The 17,816-nt window shown below is 50.5% G+C and overlaps 1 protein-coding gene across 7 annotated transcripts in view; it reads left to right on the forward strand.

Moving 5' to 3' along the window:
• MYBL2 (MYB proto-oncogene like 2) overlaps positions 1 to 17,816 on the forward strand; it is a 38,992-nt gene that overhangs the window by 18,070 nt on the left and 3,106 nt on the right. For 3 of the 7 annotated variants that reach the window (XM_075901358.2, XM_075901362.2, XM_006126661.5), the window contains 11 exons: positions 473 to 544; positions 1,693 to 1,785; positions 3,271 to 3,491; positions 3,655 to 3,802; positions 5,109 to 5,381; positions 7,666 to 8,040; positions 10,469 to 10,608; positions 11,676 to 11,775; positions 12,558 to 12,671; positions 13,467 to 13,628; positions 14,905 to 15,060. In XM_075901358.2, the coding sequence (XP_075757473.1) occupies positions 473 to 544; positions 1,693 to 1,785; positions 3,271 to 3,491; positions 3,655 to 3,802; positions 5,109 to 5,381; positions 7,666 to 8,040; positions 10,469 to 10,608; positions 11,676 to 11,775; positions 12,558 to 12,671; positions 13,467 to 13,628; positions 14,905 to 15,060 (1,854 nt within the window). The remainder of the gene's footprint in view (positions 1 to 472; positions 545 to 1,692; positions 1,786 to 3,270; positions 3,492 to 3,654; positions 3,803 to 5,108; positions 5,382 to 7,665; positions 8,041 to 10,468; positions 10,609 to 11,675; positions 11,776 to 12,557; positions 12,672 to 13,466; positions 13,629 to 14,904; positions 15,061 to 17,816) is intronic. The other 4 variants (XM_075901361.2, XM_075901363.2, XM_075901360.2 and 1 more) reach the window with 3 other exon arrangements.

Raw genomic sequence — 17,816 nt, forward strand, 5'->3', positions numbered from 1 at the left:
TATTTGGAAATAACCTCCCTTAGATCAAATTTATAAGCAGAACGTCCACACTACCAAGCTTGTTATTTTGAAATAAGGAGCCGCTTATTTCAAAATCTGTGTTCCTGCTTTTCTCGGGGTATACCGCTAATTTCAAAATAGTAATTTTGAAATAGTGGTAGAATGGACGCTCTTGTGCTGCTATTTCGTAATAACTACTCCCCAGAGTAATTCAAACTATAATTATTCTCCGGTGCTTCCTGGGGCTCTAAGCCGAGGTAGCACATCCACATTAACTGAGCCTGCTTTGGACTAATTTTGAGGCTTCCCCATAGTGGGGATGCGCTATTTCAATTTTGTAAAATTGAGAGTTATTAAGTTGAATTTAGTTATTTTGAAATAGTTTCTTAGTGTAGACATGGCTTTAGTGATGTGTCCCTCGTGCAATAGCATGGCTGTGACTTCGCATGCTGACCCCCTTTGCTTTTTGCAGGACGAGCGTCTGAAGATGCTAGTGAAGCAGTTTGGACAGAGTGACTGGAAGTTCCTTGCAAGTCATTTTCCCGTAAGTGGAGTGCAGGTGGGACAGGACGAGTTAGGCTTCTTGGTGCTTCTTACGCCCAACGTTTTCGCAGCCATAAGCTTGTGTTAGCAAAAGACAGGACTATGCAGCACTTTAAAGACTAACAAGATGGTTTATTAGGTGATGAGCTTTAGTGGGCCAGACCCACTTCCTCAGATCAAATTGTGGAAGAAAATTGGCATGACCATATATACCAAAGGGATACAATAAAAAAAAAAAAAAAGTGAACACATTTTGTCAATTTTATGTGTGTTCACTTTTTTTTATTGTATTCCTTTCAGCAAGACCAGACTAACATATCTACATCTCTATTACTATTCTATAAACTTGTGTTATGTTTGTGCAGCTCATAGAATAATGAGGCTGGGTCCCGGACTGGGGCATCAACGAACTTCGCTAACATTAATAATAATAATAAATGATCAGCCCTGCAGGGCGGGAGAATAACTAACCTGTCTGAAAGGGGGTGAGCTGGGACACAAACTTGGTAGTGTTTGTCCTATAATTGGTCCCTGTTTTAACTGCATGATGGCAAATGGATGTGTATGGCCCATATGCTCATGTTACGTGCTTTGGCGGGTTGTGTGTGCAAACCTTTTTCCCTCCCGTAGAGGAGATTAGCATGTGGCATGGAGGCCCTGGCAATAACCAGCCATCCCGTGCTGGGAGTGCTCGTTTTCTTGCATGGCTGGTTTCCAGTGTTCACCTCAGATTCAGAGATTTCCAAGGCCAGAAGGAACCACTGTGATCATCTAGTCTGGCCCCCTGTATGACACAGGCCAGAGAAGTCCCCAAGCAGAGCTGGTGGCTCTTCTGTGTATCCATTTGACAAGTGGCAGGGCTGGCTTCCTCCACCTATGCATTTGCCAGTGTGCCCTTTGCATGCCCGGGAGGGACCGTCTGTAAGGATGAGAGGAATTTGGTCTCTTAAGGCCCATCACCATCCTTGACTGCTCATGTGAGCTGAATGGTGGCAGGTTCCCCGTCCCATCCCTCTCTTGAGCCCTCCACTCCTAGCTTGGTTATCTTTGGAAAATAAAAAAACCTGCCCAATATGGAAGGTTCCTATAGTTGCTCTTGTAGTTGCCACCTCTGTTCTAACTCAAGGCTCTTTTAATTTCCTGGTGCAGAACCGCAGTGACCAGCAGTGCCAGTACCGGTGGCTGAGGGTGTTGAATCCAGACTTGGTGAAAGGGCCTTGGACCAAAGAAGAGGATCAGAAGGTAATTTGATGGCAGCATCATGGTCAGTGGGTTTGATGCTTTGTCGGGGTAGGGAACCTTTTTTGGGCTGGGGGCCACTGACCCACAGAAAAATCAGTCAGTCAGGGGGCAGCAGAGGCTGGAGTGCCAGCGTAGGCTTCCCGGTGCTGTGGGGGAGAAGCCCTGAGCTCTGGGGGCCAGACAAAGCAAGCTGGGGACCACGTCTGGCCGCTGTACCTTTGGTTCCCCACCTCTGCTTTATCTGAGGACAGAAAGGTGCTGGATTTGCGGTCTGAAATCCTTTTATATATAGCCTCAAAAAGCAGCATTCAGTACTCTTCTGTGCATTATTTACTTCTGCATAAAAAGGCATTGGTTTTGACCTGTAAAACTCTAATGTCCTGGAGTTTAGCCATCTGAAAGACTGCCTCTCTCCCCATGCCATGCTGTTTGAGTAATGGTCCATCCAGGTGTGGGCATGGGGGAGGTGGGAGGAAAGGATATGTTTAACAGTTGCTACCCTGAGTCATCTTTTTCTCCCTCAATATCTTCCGATCTTCCCTTTCCTGTCCAACTCTGCTGCTAACCTTTTGTTCAAGCCTTTCTCAGCTCACCCTGATTACTGTACAACATCCTTTCTGTGCCCACTGGGCTTGCCTATTCACTCTGTCCTGCATGTCACTGTAAAAAATTATGGCCTTTCCTACAGCTGTGATCATTAGGGATGTAAAAGGTTAACAGGTTAACCAGCCAGCCTCTCCCCACACAGGTTACACTCTGGCTTCCTGGGAGCAGGACCCGCAGCAAAGCCTTTCCGGGAGCGGGGCTGGCAGGGGCTGCTGCTGGCCCCACTCTCAGGGACGAGGCTCTGCTGCTGGCCCTGCTCCTGGCTCTGGTCCCGCTGCGGGCTCTACAGTATACTGTAGAGCTCGCAGCGTGTGTAACCGCTGTGACTTTTAGAGGTTACACAGTTACACTTTTAACTGCATTTTTACATCCCTGGTGATCAGGTCTCTTCGTACTACATTGCACTCGTCCTCACTGCTAGAGTACTCCACTTCTGCCAGTATCTGCTTTCTTCTGTGCCTGTGCCAATAAAGATGTTCCTTGTCCCAAAATGCATAGAATCAAAGTGAGTCTGGAAACAGCACACAGATATAACAGGTCAGGGTGAAATACTGATGAGAAAAGCAATATTGCATGGTCCCTTGGAGCTAGCATGAGTGTCTACGTTGGGTATTTTTAAGTTAACATCATTTAATCATGGTCAGTGCTCAGCCTGGTCATGCTGGCGGTATAGCTGGGTGCAGAGTATTAAATATGCTCACATGATTCACGTGCTGTGAATATAGTCTCCTTGGACCAGGGAGAGCTCTCCTATAAATAGAGCCCTTCTCCCTGTGATATACAAGGGTCCCGGTACAGAGAGGGCAAGTGGGAAAAGCAGACTTGAAAGCAAGTGCACCTGCTATCCCTTCATTCACTTCATTTTACTTTTGTTTACAGGTAATTGAATTGGTTAAAAAATTTGGCACAAAGCAATGGACGTTGATAGCAAAGTACCTGAAAGGCAGGCTTGGGAAGCAGTGCCGGGAACGCTGGCACAACCACCTGAACCCCGAGGTGAAGAAGTCCTCATGGACGGAGGAGGAGGACCGAATCATTTTTGAAGCTCACAAAGTTCTGGGGAACCGCTGGGCTGAGATTGCCAAGCTGCTGCCTGGGAGGTAAGGCCCTTGCCTGATGCTAATGCCTTAAGAGTCAGGCAGTCTGTTGAGTTATGTGTACTGAGGGATGCCAAGAATATGACCAGGAAACAAGTATAGATTCTCAATTGCATTTTAGAGCTGGTGGTTTTTGATTGCTCTTAATTGTGACTTTCCTTTCCAGGACTGACAATGCTGTGAAGAACCACTGGAACTCTACCATCAAGCGGAAAGTGGACACAGGAGGTTTCCTCAGTGAAACAAAAGACTCTGAGCCCCTATACTTGTTGGTGGAGGTGGAGGGTGAAGAAAACCAGAGTGTCCAGAACCAGGTACAACACCAAGCATATCAGCTGCCCGATAATGCCTTGCAGTGGAAGACATTGCATTTTGGTTGGCAGTGAGGTGTGCATTGTTGTTCTATTAATGCAGATCAGAGACATTCATCCGCAGCCATACTGCCCTTCGGAATGAACAGTTTTGGGAATCAGGATTCCTGGCTCAGAGTGGGTGCAGACAACTAGTGGGCGCAGACAACACTATGTCTGGTTTCGTTGTTTGTACCCACTAGGGATACGTCTACACTGGCCCCTTTTCCGAAAGGGGCATGCTAATTTTAAATTTCGGAATAGGGAAATCCGCGGGGGATTTAAATAAAGACGTCCGCCGCTTTTTTCCGGCTTGGGGAAAAGCCGGAAAAAAGCGTCTAGACTGGCCCGATCCTCCGGAATAAAGCCCTTTTCCGGAGGATCTCTTATTCCTACTTCGAAGTAGGAATAAGAGAGCCTCCGGAAAAGGGCTTTATTCCGGAGGATCGGGCCAGTCTAAACGCTTTTTTCCGGCTTTTCCCCAAGCCGGAAAAAAGCGGCGGACATCTTTATTTAAATCCCGCGGGGGATATTTAAATCCCCCGCGGATTTCCCTATTCTGAAGTTTAAAATTAGCATGCCCCTTTCGGAAAAGGGGCCAGTGTAGACGTAGCCTAGCTGTCTGCACCCACTCTGAGTCAGCAATCCTGATTTCCAAAACTCTTCTGCCTAAAAATAGTTGCATAAGCCACTGACATAGTGTGTTTCATTCTTTAGCATTGGTCCATATAGAGGATAACAGGCTGCTTCTTTGAGCTCAAGTGGGAGAGGTTTGTGATGTGTATCTAAAGACTCTGTGTGCAAATCCTATTGAGAATGTTGGGGTGGCCTTTTATTTATACATACATACATACCTAGGAAATTACATACCAAAATCTGCATTAAAAGGACATTAAGTAGTGCTCTTAAAAAAATTAGAAAATGCCTGATGTAAGGGTGTCTGGGTAACCTGAATTCAGCTGCTTTGTGTGTGTATGCTATGGCCCAGTCTTGAATCACATGTGAATTGTTTTACAAGACTCTTCCATTTGGTGTAGACGGCTATATGAAAAGCAAGGATGTTCTGCTGTAGTTAAGACACTGGACTGTGGCCCAGGGAACAGGGTTATATTTCTGGCTTTGCCATAGTTGCTGACAAGGCTCCATCACAATGGAGCTGACCTATGGTGGCACGGTGGACCTCAGTCTTGGCACTCCGTAGTCTTGAGAGCTTGACATTGCAACCTTAGGGTTCTTTTAATATATGGCTCTCGTGCTTGTGTTTTCAAAGAAAAACCTACCCGCTGGCTGGCCTGCTAATATCTTGGAAATAAAGGAGGAAGAAGTCAGTGAGGATGAAACAGCTGGCTTCCAGGAGCTGCCCTGTGAGCAGACAGCTGCAACACTGGCAAAGGACAGTGCCGAGGGGGCGCCAAAGGGTGCGGTGCCTGAAGACATGTCAGTGGATGGCACCTTGCTGTACAAATGGGCAGCTGACACTGCCAACTACTTGAGTCTGACTTCGGTTCCAGTCCTTACGGAAGCACTGGACATGATGGAATCGGTAAGGGTGAAGCAATGTATGGTCTCCGAAGACAAACGTCTGAGAGGGAGGCAAATGCTGTGGCCCAGGGATGCATTGCTTTCAGAGGGGCTGCTTGCATAGTTAATGGCCACGGGGTTGGCAGTTCGTTGTGTGTTCTCAAGCCCAACACAGGACTCTGCCTGGGCTGGCAAATAAAAACCTCCACCTGCTCACCTGCAGGGGCTCCCTGTGATTGGGGTCCAGGCTGCTGGGAATCAGTGCAGTGGCGTGCCGTCTCCCGGGTGGGACAGGCTAGGGCAGGGTAGGGAATGGGAGGCAGTCGGCTATTCAGAGTGGCTGAGCCAGTGCTGAGGGATGATACTTTCTGCTGGCATAAGCCAGCTCTGCCTTCCAGGAGCAGGGAGGGATTATGACTGAGACAGGCATCTCAGAGCCTCACTGCCTCCCGGATTGCTCCTAGAGTGATGCAGTTTATGCAGCAGCCCTTTCTCAGGGCTGAAAAGTATCCATCTATTCCTCCATTTGTTCCAGCCTGAAGTCAGTTATGCAGCAAAAGCGTAAACCTTCAGTGTAAGTGACTGGCTAGCCCTGCCCCATCTGCCTCACAGCTGCTGCACAGAGCCTGTCAAGGAGAGGTTAGAGTACAGATATCAGTGGGGCTCGGCTATCTTGTTGAAAATGGATCATATTCAGCTTTCAAGGCTGTTGGCGTCTGTCACTGACCTTCCTGGTCATGGTGGATGTTGGGCAAGAGGAAATGTGGCTGCATTTGGGTCCATACAGATGTGGGGCAAGGCACAAAAGTCTGAATCAGCACTGCCCTTCGTCAAAGCAGTAGGGAGCAGGCCTGCAGTAGCAGGGGGAAGCGAGGCATAATACAATAGAAGAGTGTTGTCAGAACTTTGGGGGAGAAGCTTGGGGTGAAACTGTCTAAACTGCGTGCGTGGTTTGGGTGCCGTGTTCCCATTACATTTCGTGGGAATTTATGCCAACAGAAGAATGTTTCTGTTGACATGGCTACGATCATTGGGGAGAAGGTGTTCCTGCATCAGTGGAAAACTGGCTGCTGAACCCAGTCAAAGCTCTGCCCCCATCCCCAGCTAAAGCCCCAGACTCCACCCCCATACCTCTGTCTGCCCCCTCGCCCCCCCACTTTATGGAGCTATGGCACTACTCCCTCGTAATCCTAGGGGCAAAGGAGTGTGGGCAAGGGTAAGTGGGTCAAGAGATAAAAATTTGGGGACCATTAGTCTATGCTATGGGGTTATGATGATGTAGCTCAGGATGGGGAACATTTTTTGGTTGGGGGCTGCTGACCCACACAGAAATCAGTCGGGGGCCACAGAAAAGTGAGAAGCAAAAGGAAAAAAAAGATACCCCTCATTGATGTGGCCCTGGACTAAGAAGGAGACAGACACTCCCCCCATGTTTCGCTCACACACCAGAGTCTAGAAGGGACCAGGCTAGTAGATTTTGTGTACTTCACCCTGTTTTGGGGTGGGGGCGTGCCAGTACGGGCTCTCCAATGCTGGGGGGGAAAGCCCCAAGCCTCGGGGGCCAGATGCAGCCCTCAGGCCTGAGGTTCCCCACCCCTGGTGTAGAGACTTCTAGTCTCTAGTGGTGCTAAGTTTTTACTTGCCTGAATGCTAAATGCAGCCTCAAACTGACGTCAGTAATGGGGAATTGATGTGAATGAATCTGTGAGTCTCCTGACTTTGCAGACCATAAAACACATTGCAGGATGTCATTGCCCTGGAAAGGGCCAATGTCTGCCTACAGGAAGAGTGTTTTACTAGTGTGCTATACACCATCAAAGTGCTCCTAGTGTGAACACAGTGGAGAGCGGGTTAGCTTTACTCCACCCCAGCCCCTTAGTGAAACTAGCTGTCTGGGCAAGAACACAGCTTTGCCAATGTCATTGTGACTAGACAAGGGGCTTTTGCTGGCACCACTGTGTTGGTCAGGGATCAGGCCTCCCTATTGAAGTTTGTAGTGTGAAACATCAAAGAAATGTCCCTGCAGGCAACAGAATTGTGCAGTGCTGGCTGTGAACTCACAGGGGAGTTGTGCTTTGAGCGGTGCAAAGTGGACGTACAATGCTGCACTATTGATTTTCACTGGTGTAACGGACTCCAGAGGGGCTTGAAGACTGACGTAGGCCCCACGTCATTATAGATCATTTGTTCAGCCTTTGTGGGTTGCTGTAGCCTTTTGCGAGGCCCTCCCTTTGCACTGGTCTTTGATGAGGCTGCGCCCTGTGGCTGCTCATTCTTGGCCATTTCAAACTGTTTCTCTTGTCCAGCAGGACCCAGATGGGTGGTGCGATCTGACTCATTTCGACTTGCCTGAGGATCCAGCCGCTGGCGGCGGCAGCAACAGCCCCGTCAGGCAAGCCCCCAGCAAGCCCCCAGCTCCTGTGCCCCACGTGACGGAGTATCGCCTGGATGGTCACACCATTTCAGACCTGAGCAAAAGCAGCAAGGGCGAGCTGATCCCTATCTCCCCCTGCTCGGAGCTGAGCTCTGGCACGCCACCCTCTGTGTTCAAGAGGCAGAAGAGGAGGAAGATCTCCCTCTCACCTGTCACAGAGAACACCAGCTACTCTTTCATAGACTCCTGTAACAGCATGACTCCCAAGAGTACTCCTGTCAAAACACTGCCTTTCTCCCCATCCCAGGTACAGTGCTAGATGGGAATCGAGCAGTTTGCTCTGTGGCTGTCTGTCTGGGATGCTCTGTGCCTGAATTAGTGAGAATTGGAGAGTCTCTGCTGGGACTCCGTTAATTGGCCATAACACAGTCAACCCCAATGAGCTCGGCTTAATATTCATCATATCCTTTGCCTTGAAATGGACACTGCCAGTATGTAGAATGGCTGTAGGATTGTGTATCTGCAGGGTCTGCTATTGCGTTCATAGCCCTAGTATCCACACCTTCCTGGAGCACAGTAAGCTGTGAGACTAGACATCTGGCACATGCTTGTGCTCTCATCTCTCCCTAGAGGGAGAGGCATGTGCAGAGGAGTGTCTTGGGTTGGCAGGCCATGGGGCTTTTTTCATATAAACATATCTCTTGCTCTTGGGTAGGGAGGGCAAAGTCAAAGCAAGGCCCTGGGAGTGTGAAATGGTGAGGTTGGAGAATGTCCTTCCTTCTCAGGGGAGTCCATTCCACTGGCTCGGACCATCCCCTGGAGGTGTCTGGCTCTCTCCCCTGCTGAGCCACAGAACTGGGGTTCTCTGGCCACTTGGTGTCATTAGACACACCCTGAGAGATGGGCATGTGAATAACAAGGGTACCTGATCAGCTAAACCCAGGCCCACCCTCCCTAGCACAGCGAGGGAGGTGGAGACACTCTCTAGCTCTTCACCCACAGTTAAACTGTGGAGGAGAATTACTGGAGTACCCCCACTGCTTGGAGGCTACCAGTGTGGTGTACGGGATGTATTTCATCCCTGGTGGGCTAAGGGTGCCCCGAAGGCAGCAGCACAGACGCATCAAAGAAGCTGCTCTTTTCCAGTCCATGGGCCAGCCACCCATCCGCTTTCAGAGCCGACGCGCAGGCAGGCTGGCTTGATCCCAGCTTGAGCCGGGTCCCGGCAACTACCCCCGCTGCAGTTCTGCATTATTAGGGGGCTGAGCCAGTCTTCCTGCGTGCCAGTTCCCGGTCCCCTGATAATGCAAAGCCGCAGTGGGGGTAGCTGTTGGAGCGAGGGGTATTTGACTGTCTGTGTAGTCGATTGGGGAAGGTGCCCCAGCACTCTGTCCACAGCCAGCCTGGGCCCGCTGCAGGCAGAGACTGCTTCCTCCCCACACCTCTGCCTCTGGCAGCAGTGCAGGCTGGGGGCAGCAGGTGGCAGTGTGGAGCCAGTGCTGGGGGTAAGAACATAAGACCGGCCATACTGGTCCATCTAGCCCAGTATCCTGTCTGCCAACAGTGGCCAATGCAGATGCCCCAGAGAGAGGGAAAACAACAGGTAATCCTCATGTGATCCCTCCCCTTGCCACCCATTTCCAGACAAATGGCTCCTGCTCTCCCCCGTGCCCCTCCACTCCCCGATACAGAGGCAGCAAATGGGGGGGTGAAATGTGAGTAGTCGAATAATCAGCTCAGCTACCCGATAAGCCTGGGTTTATCAGGTAGTCGACTCCTTGCTTACATCCTAGCTGGGACTGAGTGCTTGCAGTGCTAACCCTCCCTTATCAATTAATCATGTAGCTGACACAATTTGTTTTGACTACGTGATTAACGAATTACATGCTTCTTAACATCCCTAATCAAAGAACAGGTTAGACAGACATCTGTGAGGAACAAAGTTCCCTCTAAGCAGCTGTGCAGCCCTTTTCTGAGCCCCGCTCAGAGGTTCAGAGCTCCTTGGAAGGCATTTTCTTTGCTGGCCTCGTCTTCCCTAGGAGAAAAGGCACATTCTAATGCGAAGGGTGGGCATGGGGCAGAAGCTTCCTGAAGAGGATGCAGTGTGTGGTTTTAACAAGAGTTAGACTACGGGTGAGCACAGGCTTTACTTGACCTGCTAACTCATGTGAAAACTATAGATTGACTCCTCTGCAGTAGGACTTACCTGTGCCAGCTCAAGTTAGCCAACACAGCCTTTCCTGGGGTGCAATGAGGAGTACCAGCTAATTCGAGGGAAGGGTTTTAAATCGGACTGCCACGTCTACACGCGGCAAGTTAAATCAGGAGACCGGCATTTTAAAATGGCGACCGGCCGTGAATATTTAAATCCCGCGCTTGATTTGAAACTTCAGTATGCTTCATTTGCCTCCCTACTTCGAAGTAGGGGGCAAGTGTAGATGTACCCTTATATACTGGTTATAATTGCATGATACTAGGGAAAAAAGTCACCTCCTGAAATGACCTAGTTTTAGAACCAGAAGGACTGTGTGGATCAGGACCAAGTCAGGATTGCTTTCTGGGCTGTGCAGGGGACTATTGTTTGCCACATTGGTAGCAAAAATCTGTAATCTGTCAGTGTGAGCGTTGCCCTCTTACACTCAGTAAAGCTAGTGTGTGCTAGTGGCCAGTGATAGCCTTGAATTTCCCAGGATGTGAAGCTTGTTCTCTTTTTTTTTTTTTCCTTTGCTTGGCAGTTCTTAAACTTCTGGACCAAACAGGACACGCTGGAGTTGGAGAACCCCTCGCTGACCTCCACGCCCGTGTGCAGTCAGAAGGTGATAGTCACCACCCCCCTGCACAGGGACAAGACCCCGCTGCACCAGAAAAACTCTGCGTAAGTCGTCCCATTCTTCCAGCCCCACCCCAGCTTGCATCACATGGCAGAGAGGCTAGACTGTCCTAGGATTGGTAGCTTGGCACCCTCAGGGACAAAAGGAGGGCTACAAAGCCCACAAGTGTATTCTGTTTTTTCGGATGGCTGCTATATTTTAATGGTGAATTGGGAGCCGAGCCTGCTGGAATGAAGGTGTTTGACTAGGAAGGGGGTTAGAGCAGAGGTTCTTCACTGCACCATATCACCTTTCTGACATCAAACACTACGACATGGCCCCAGCCTGTGCCCACCCAACCCCACTGCTCTGGGTGCGGCAAAGCCCAAGCCCCACTGCCGTCAGCAGGGGACAAAAGCCCAAAGGCTTCAGCCCCAGGTAGGGGGCCTGTAACCTGAGTCCTACCGCTCAGGGCTGAAGCCTTTGGCTGCAAGCGGTTTAGGCTTTGGGTTCAGCTCCAGAGCACCAGTAAGCCTAAGCTGGTCCTGGCAATCCCATTAAAATGGGCTCGCAACCTGCAGTTTAAGAGCCGCTGGGCTACAGCTTTTAAAGTGAGCAAGACACATTTGTAGAGGCTGGTCAATTTCGACCTTGCCTGCCTTGTATAGCTTTGCTTGAGCCAGGGCATTTCTTGCAGCAGCATGTGTTGTGTGCCCAAGATCAGAGTGAGAGCGGTGGGGAGGGGAGGGAAGGGCTGTGGGTGGGGGTCTCTGTGTCCCCCACTTTGTTTACTGAAGAGTGATTGGCAGATGATCTGATGGAGATGTGACTGGATAATGTATGGCTCTGTCGGGGTGGCTTGGGTGGTGGTGCCAGAGGGCATTTCCTATTCCCCTTTCTTGAGCACCTACTTTTCTCCCCTGCCCACGCGCCTGCAGCACTCCAGCCAGGCAGGTTCAGTTATGCTGGCTATTGTGATGTAAGACCCCACCCAGTTCCAGTGTTCGGGCCTTTCTGGAATGCAGCAGTCCTTGGGCTGGAGAACCAGAGCATGCTTCCATCTCTGGTGGGGGAGAGTGCTTGGGTGACATCCACGTGCCGTGCTTCTGAACTCCTCTCTCTCTGCTGGCAGGTTTGTCACCCCAGATCAGAAATACATAGCGGACAACACGCCCCACACACCCACGCCTTTTAAGAATGCCCTGGAAAAGTACGGCGCCATGAGGCCACTGGTGTGTATTGAACTGACATGCAAACCCCTCCTAGCACTGTCGTTATTGCTAGCTGTGCTCCGGTACATCCTTGATTGTTAGAGCCAGGAAAGACTCCCCCACCCCCCGCCTGGCTTCCATCTAAACATTCACCAAAAATTCATACTTGCCCGTGAATATTCGGGCACAGTCTGCCAGTGACAGTCCTGAGGTATGTGCTGCAAGAGGGCCCTCAGCCACTTGTGCATTTCTGTTTACATTGCTAACGTGGCCAGGGTGCATGGGTGTTGGCACGTTCTTGGCTGAGATAGGGTGACAGTGAGGAACATTGTTCTAAAATGGCATAGTGAATAAACGGGGATAAATGACCCTTGGACCGAGATACTTTATAAGTCCCTGGGTTCATGCTGCAGCTTTTGGTTTCTTTGTGAACCTAAAAAGAAGCTGACCACATGCTTTTTTCTTTCCTGGGGTTTGGGGCTCCCCATCAAGTGTCGATCTGGTACCTGTTCCAGACTAACCAGTGAGAAAGTCAGGCTGCAGGTAGCGAACTCCTTGCTGCCAAACATGTACATGAAGTACTTAATCTCCTGAAACTTCTGCTGGGCGGTCCTGCCCCACCACTGCAGCCCGGTTCCATGTGGAGGCTGGGCTCGCAGAGCTCTCGTGTCATTCACACAGAAATAAACAATGGCTGGCAGTCTGAGTTGCAGTGGGACATGTCATTGATGACATAATTGGCAGCCTTAGCACGTGTAAAGGTAGCCTGCCCTGTAAATCCTGTGCTGTGTCATTCACCGCAGCCACAGACGCCTCACCTGGAAGAAGACTTGAAGGAAGTGCTGCGCAGCGAAGCCGGCATCGAGTTGATCATAGAGGATGACGTGAAGCCTGAGAAGCAGAAGCGGAAACAAGGAGTGAGTGTCTCGTCTGACAGCTGTTTCCTCGGGCAGGGCAGTGGTGGGTAGGGGAGTTGGAGGAAATCCCAGGTACAGCACAGAAGCTGGTGGTTTCGGGGGCACCTTGTTGCTAAGAGCCCGATTCTGCAGAGCACTTGAGCACATGCTTAGCCATTAGCACTTGAACAGCCAGCGGGCTACTCGCTTGCTTACAGTGCTTCTGGATTGTGTGCCGGCACAGGCACCCCTGCTGGCCCACAGCCAGCCACGAGCCCAGCATGTCTGGGTCTGTACTCTGCCTCTGGGACAGCTGGTTTGACTGCTTGAAAGATTTGTTCATTCAAAACATCTGAACCCAGGAGGAGTGGATGGTTCATGGGCGTACTGTGGGGCCTTTTGCCTTTGGCTTGCTGCCCCATGCAGCTCTGAAGGTGCTGCTGGAAAGGGCTTGCCTTCATGAAACGCTCTGGGGGGTCTTGGGGCCAGGCACCCCTGTGAGCTACCCCACCCTCTGGCAGAGGTGCCAAGCAGTGGATGGGACAAAGGGATTGGGATTGTGCTCCCTGGAGTGGGCCTGAGGCTCTGTAGTGAGCTGGAGCTGGGGCAGGGAGTCAGCCTCTAGGAGTTGCAGGTCTCTGGTCTCCTCCACCACAATGAAATTCACAGGGAATGTTTTAATGCCATCGAGCCTGCGTGGTCCCCAGCTCCTCATGCCCAGAAGTTCTGTATGATTGACCCTTCCCTCTCTGCGAGACTAGAAAGTGCACCCTGAGCCCCAGTTTCCCCATTGCTATGGCTTTGTCTCCCCTTCAGGCCAGCACTGACGGTTGCCTGCTTTGCTTCTCTCGTGTTTCCCAGCTGCGCAGGAGTCCCATCAAGAAAGTCAGGAAGTCCCTCGCCTTGGACATTGTGGATGAGGATGTGAAGCTGACTGTGTCCACCATGCCCAAGCCCATTTGCTTCAAAAGAGCACAGGTCAGGGGTGCTCAGAGGAGGGCAGGGGGTGGGGAGGGAGAGCTGGGCACATGCTGAGAGAAGTGTGCTTCCATGTGTGGCTGTAGAGGAAGACTTGAGGGGGATATTGACTGGCCACTAGCTGGATTCCCCTGCACACATCTCTGAAACACAGGAACAAGCAGGAATGTCTGAGGACAGCTGTGAAATCTGATTGGCCATGCTGAATTAATTAAGGCCTTAGGTGTACTAGTGAAACAAACATTTAGTGCGAGATCCCTGGCGATAAGAGGGAAGGACCTGTTAGGAAAACTTCCTTCTCTTCCCTCTACCCTTGTGAATGATGCAGCTTGAATCTGGCTGGCTGATTCCTTTCTCTCGGCTAGGTCATGCACACGGTACTGCAGATAGTGGAGAAGGGGTGATCTTGAGTTAATGTTACATGCGTTGTGTTTTCTGCTCCAACTGTAATCCTCTCCTCCCTAATGCTGAATATGCAGAATTCTAAATGCAACGCCATGGACTTCAGTGGAGTTGCTGCAAAGATGTATTTGACCCATGTGTTTTAAAACTACAATATAGTGCAGACAAGAAACAAGCCTGTGACTGTTCTCACAGGGAGAACGAAACATCCGCTGACTTTTGCCGTTAATGCCACCTCTCATTGTGCTTGGCTTGGGCAATGAAAGTAGACCAGCCAGTTCAATTATTCTGGCTCCCATGTGCTGGCCCAGTGCTGCATTGTTTGGACAGCCAAAGAGCAGGGGAGTTTCACTGAGTTTCTTAAACACACGCAATGAAAAGATTTCCACTAGGTAGGTGTTCAGGTCTGTCTGTGCTACATCTGAAAATTAGCCTCCCAGCCCTAGGCTGCAGCCTGGGGGCGGAGGGGGGGGAGGAGGATTGCTGCTAGTGCATTCAAAATAGCAGCATGTAGATTGTGGCTTTAGTGGGAGCTTGGGTTCGAACCTGTGAAAACGGTTTGTCAACCTGTTTTAATAGACCAATTTCTGGTGGAAGAGAAAGCTTTGGAGCTACACACAGCTCTGCTTCAGGTCAGGAAAAAGGTATGATGTAATTGCCTGGTGCCATTCTGATTACTTCCCCCACATGTAGAAATTTGCTAGCATCCTTACATGTTGTTACTAGCATAGATTAAATGAATGGACAGGAGAACACAGGAATAGAAGTTAATGGATCTAATCAAGTGGCATTTTCCAGTGTAAAGGAGCAAAATAACTTTTTTTGTGGTATGTAAGCGGTTTGTGTGTGGGCTTTTTTTTTTTTTTTCCTGCAGCCCGTGAGTTTCCTCTCAAGGTCTCTCAACCTTTCCTCCTCAAGCAACAAAGATGACAGCGGCTTGCTTAACAGGGGATTTGTGCAGGTGCAGGTGAAGACGGAGAAGACTTCAACCTCCCGGAAGATCCCAAGTCAATTCAGACCACCTGCTCCGGTAAATGCTGGCACTGCCCTCCACCCAAAAGCAGTGTTTCCTGCAAGCTGAGCACTTGGACAGCCACCCAGGATAAATTAAAATGCCTTCCATCTGATTAGCAGAGTGCCCAAAGCCTGCAGCATGTGTAGAAACATGGTGCACATACACACACATGCTTTGGTGCACATAACAAAATTTATTCCACACACGGATGAAAAAATAGAGGGAACATTGCCCAAAAGGCTCTGTGATTTGCAAAACCCTGTCCTTCCTGTACTGTTGAAAGGGAGATGATCACTAAAGTAAGCACAGAGAGCAGTATCCCTGGAGATCACTGTCCAGGCTTCATGTGCTGAGCTTTGCCTTCGTCACTATGTCTGTGCTGGGATTAAAAACCCCATAGCAATGAGTCTCCGTGCCTGGGTTGGGCTGTCAGCGCTCAGGCTGCGGGACTAAAAAACATCAGTGTAGATGATCGAGTCTGCCGTGGATGACCTGGCAGAGGGGACGGATTGCACCCTCAGCAAGTTTGCGGATCACATGAAGCTAGGGGGAGAGATAGATATGCTGCAGGGCAGGGATAGGGTCCAGAGTGACCTGGACAGATTAGAGGATTGGGCCAAAAGAAATCTGACGAGGTTCAACAAGGACAAGTGCAGAGTCCTGCACTTGGGATGGAAGAATCCCAAGCATAGTTACAGGCTGGGGACTGACTGGCTAAGTAACAATTCAGCAGAAAAGGACTTGGGGATTCCAGTGGATAAGAAGCTGCATATGAGTTAACCGGGCGCCCTTGTAGCCAAGAAGGCTAGTGGCATATTAGGGTGCATTAGGAGGAGCATTGCCAGCAGATCTAGAGAAGTGATTATTCCCCTTTATTTGGCTCTGGTGAGGCCACAACCTGAGTATTGGGTTCAGTTCTGGGCCCCCCACTATAGAAAGGATGTAGACTTATTGGAGAGGGTCCAGCAGAGGGTGACCAAAATGATTAGGAGGCTGGAGCACATGACCCATGAGGAGAGGCTGAGGGATCTGGGTTTGTTTAGTCTGCAGAAGTGAAGAGTTTAGTCTGCAGCAGTGCAGCCTTCAGCTACATGAAGGGAGGTTCCAAAGAGGATGGAGAGAGGCTGTTCTCAGTAGTGAGGGAGGGCAGAACAAGGAGCAATGGTCTCAAGTTACAGTGGGAGAGGTCTAGGTTAGATATTAGGAAAAACTATTTCACTAGGAGGGTGGTGAAGTACTAGGATGGTTTACCTAGGGAGGTGGAATCTGCATCCCTAGAGGTTTTTAAGTCCCGGCTTGACAAAGCCCTGGCTGGGTTGATTTAGTTGGGTTGGTTCTGCTTTGGGCAGGGGGGCTGGACTTGATGACTCCTGAGGTCTCTTCCAGCCCTAGGATTCTGTGCCTTGGACATACCCTTTCTGCCCCTGAGAGCGAGAACAGGAACAGGAGTAGGAACAGAGACCCCATCATGCCTGTGGGAAGAAAGAGCTTGCATTTCTGTGCAGTGCCATCTGCTGGTTCTTGGAGCGGAAGCATCATTCTTCCTTCTAAACCAGTCTCCAACCTCTTAAAGCACAAGATCACTTTTTGAATTCAAGTGCAATCCAGGATCTACCTGAAACCCACGTACCCTGGCTCCACATCCTTCTCCATCCCTTCTGAGGCTCTGCCCCATCCCAGCCCTTCTCTGTGTCCCACCCTGCTCTCTCCTTCCCCCATTCTCACTCATTTTCATCTGGCTGGAGCAATGAGGCATAGGGGTGCAGGCTTTTTAAATTCAGAGCTCGCTGCTCCCTAAGCCCAGAGTTTCTGCTGCATCTCTGCAGTGACTCCTCTGCTGGCTATTTCTCTCCAGTGCGAGACTCTGGCTAAACTGGGCCGAATGGTTAGTGCTCTTCAGAAGAGGGTTAGGCGTATAGCCATGACAGCTGCACTTCACATCAGTGAGGAGAGCAGTAGCAAGCGCTCTTGATCTTTGTGCTTCAGGGCCCAGACAGTTCGTTGGCTGGGGAAGGTAACTTCCCCAGCACGGGCTAGCCTTGCACAGAAAAGTACATTCTGCAGAGTTCCCACCTTCCTGCAAACAGGCATTGGCCTTGGTCAGGGCCAAGATATTCAATTAGTTGGGCCATCATTCTATTGCAGCGTGATTGTTCATTTGTTGGGGACATTATGGGCTGTTATAGCTGCAGGCTTAAATGTCAGCCCTCCTGTGATCTCTAAAAGGCATTGGTGTAATGCTGAGTGATCTGTGAGTGCGCAGAGAATGGCAGGAGATGCTTTAACAACTGTGCAGGTCACTAGTGTGAGTCCCACAGCAGAACGCCTTTGGGGGGAGCTGGCCGCATGGCAGTGCAGCACTAGCACTGCTATAGCTGTTAGCATGGCCTGCCCCTGTGGCTTGTAGGAGGCAAGCCCTGAGGCAAGAGTCTTGGGTTCTGTTCTCTCGTTTGCGGGGCACCAGCAGTGCAATAGGGGCTTTCCAAAGGGGGATTATTTCACTAGCCCTAGGTGGAAAGGCGAGGGGCGGAGCCATGTGCTGATCTGGGCAGGTTGTGGGGCCGACTTGTGCATTGTGGGAGGCGGAAGCAGTCGCAGGTGAGGGGAAGCAGCCGAGTGGGAATCGGTGCTGTGCCTGTGGAGGAGGCAGGCAGCCAGATTTTCATGGCTCAGACAGGCCCAGTCATTCCCTGCTTCCAGGCACAAAACGTCTGTTTTCCATCAGGAACGGCCACCGGGGCAAAAACCTGATGCTGGGCAAGCAGGCACCC

The sequence above is a fragment of the Pelodiscus sinensis genome, chromosome 17, assembly GCF_052426305.1.
Source record: "Pelodiscus sinensis isolate ZL-2025 chromosome 17, ASM5242630v1, whole genome shotgun sequence".
NCBI lineage: Eukaryota > Metazoa > Chordata > Testudines > Trionychidae > Pelodiscus > Pelodiscus sinensis.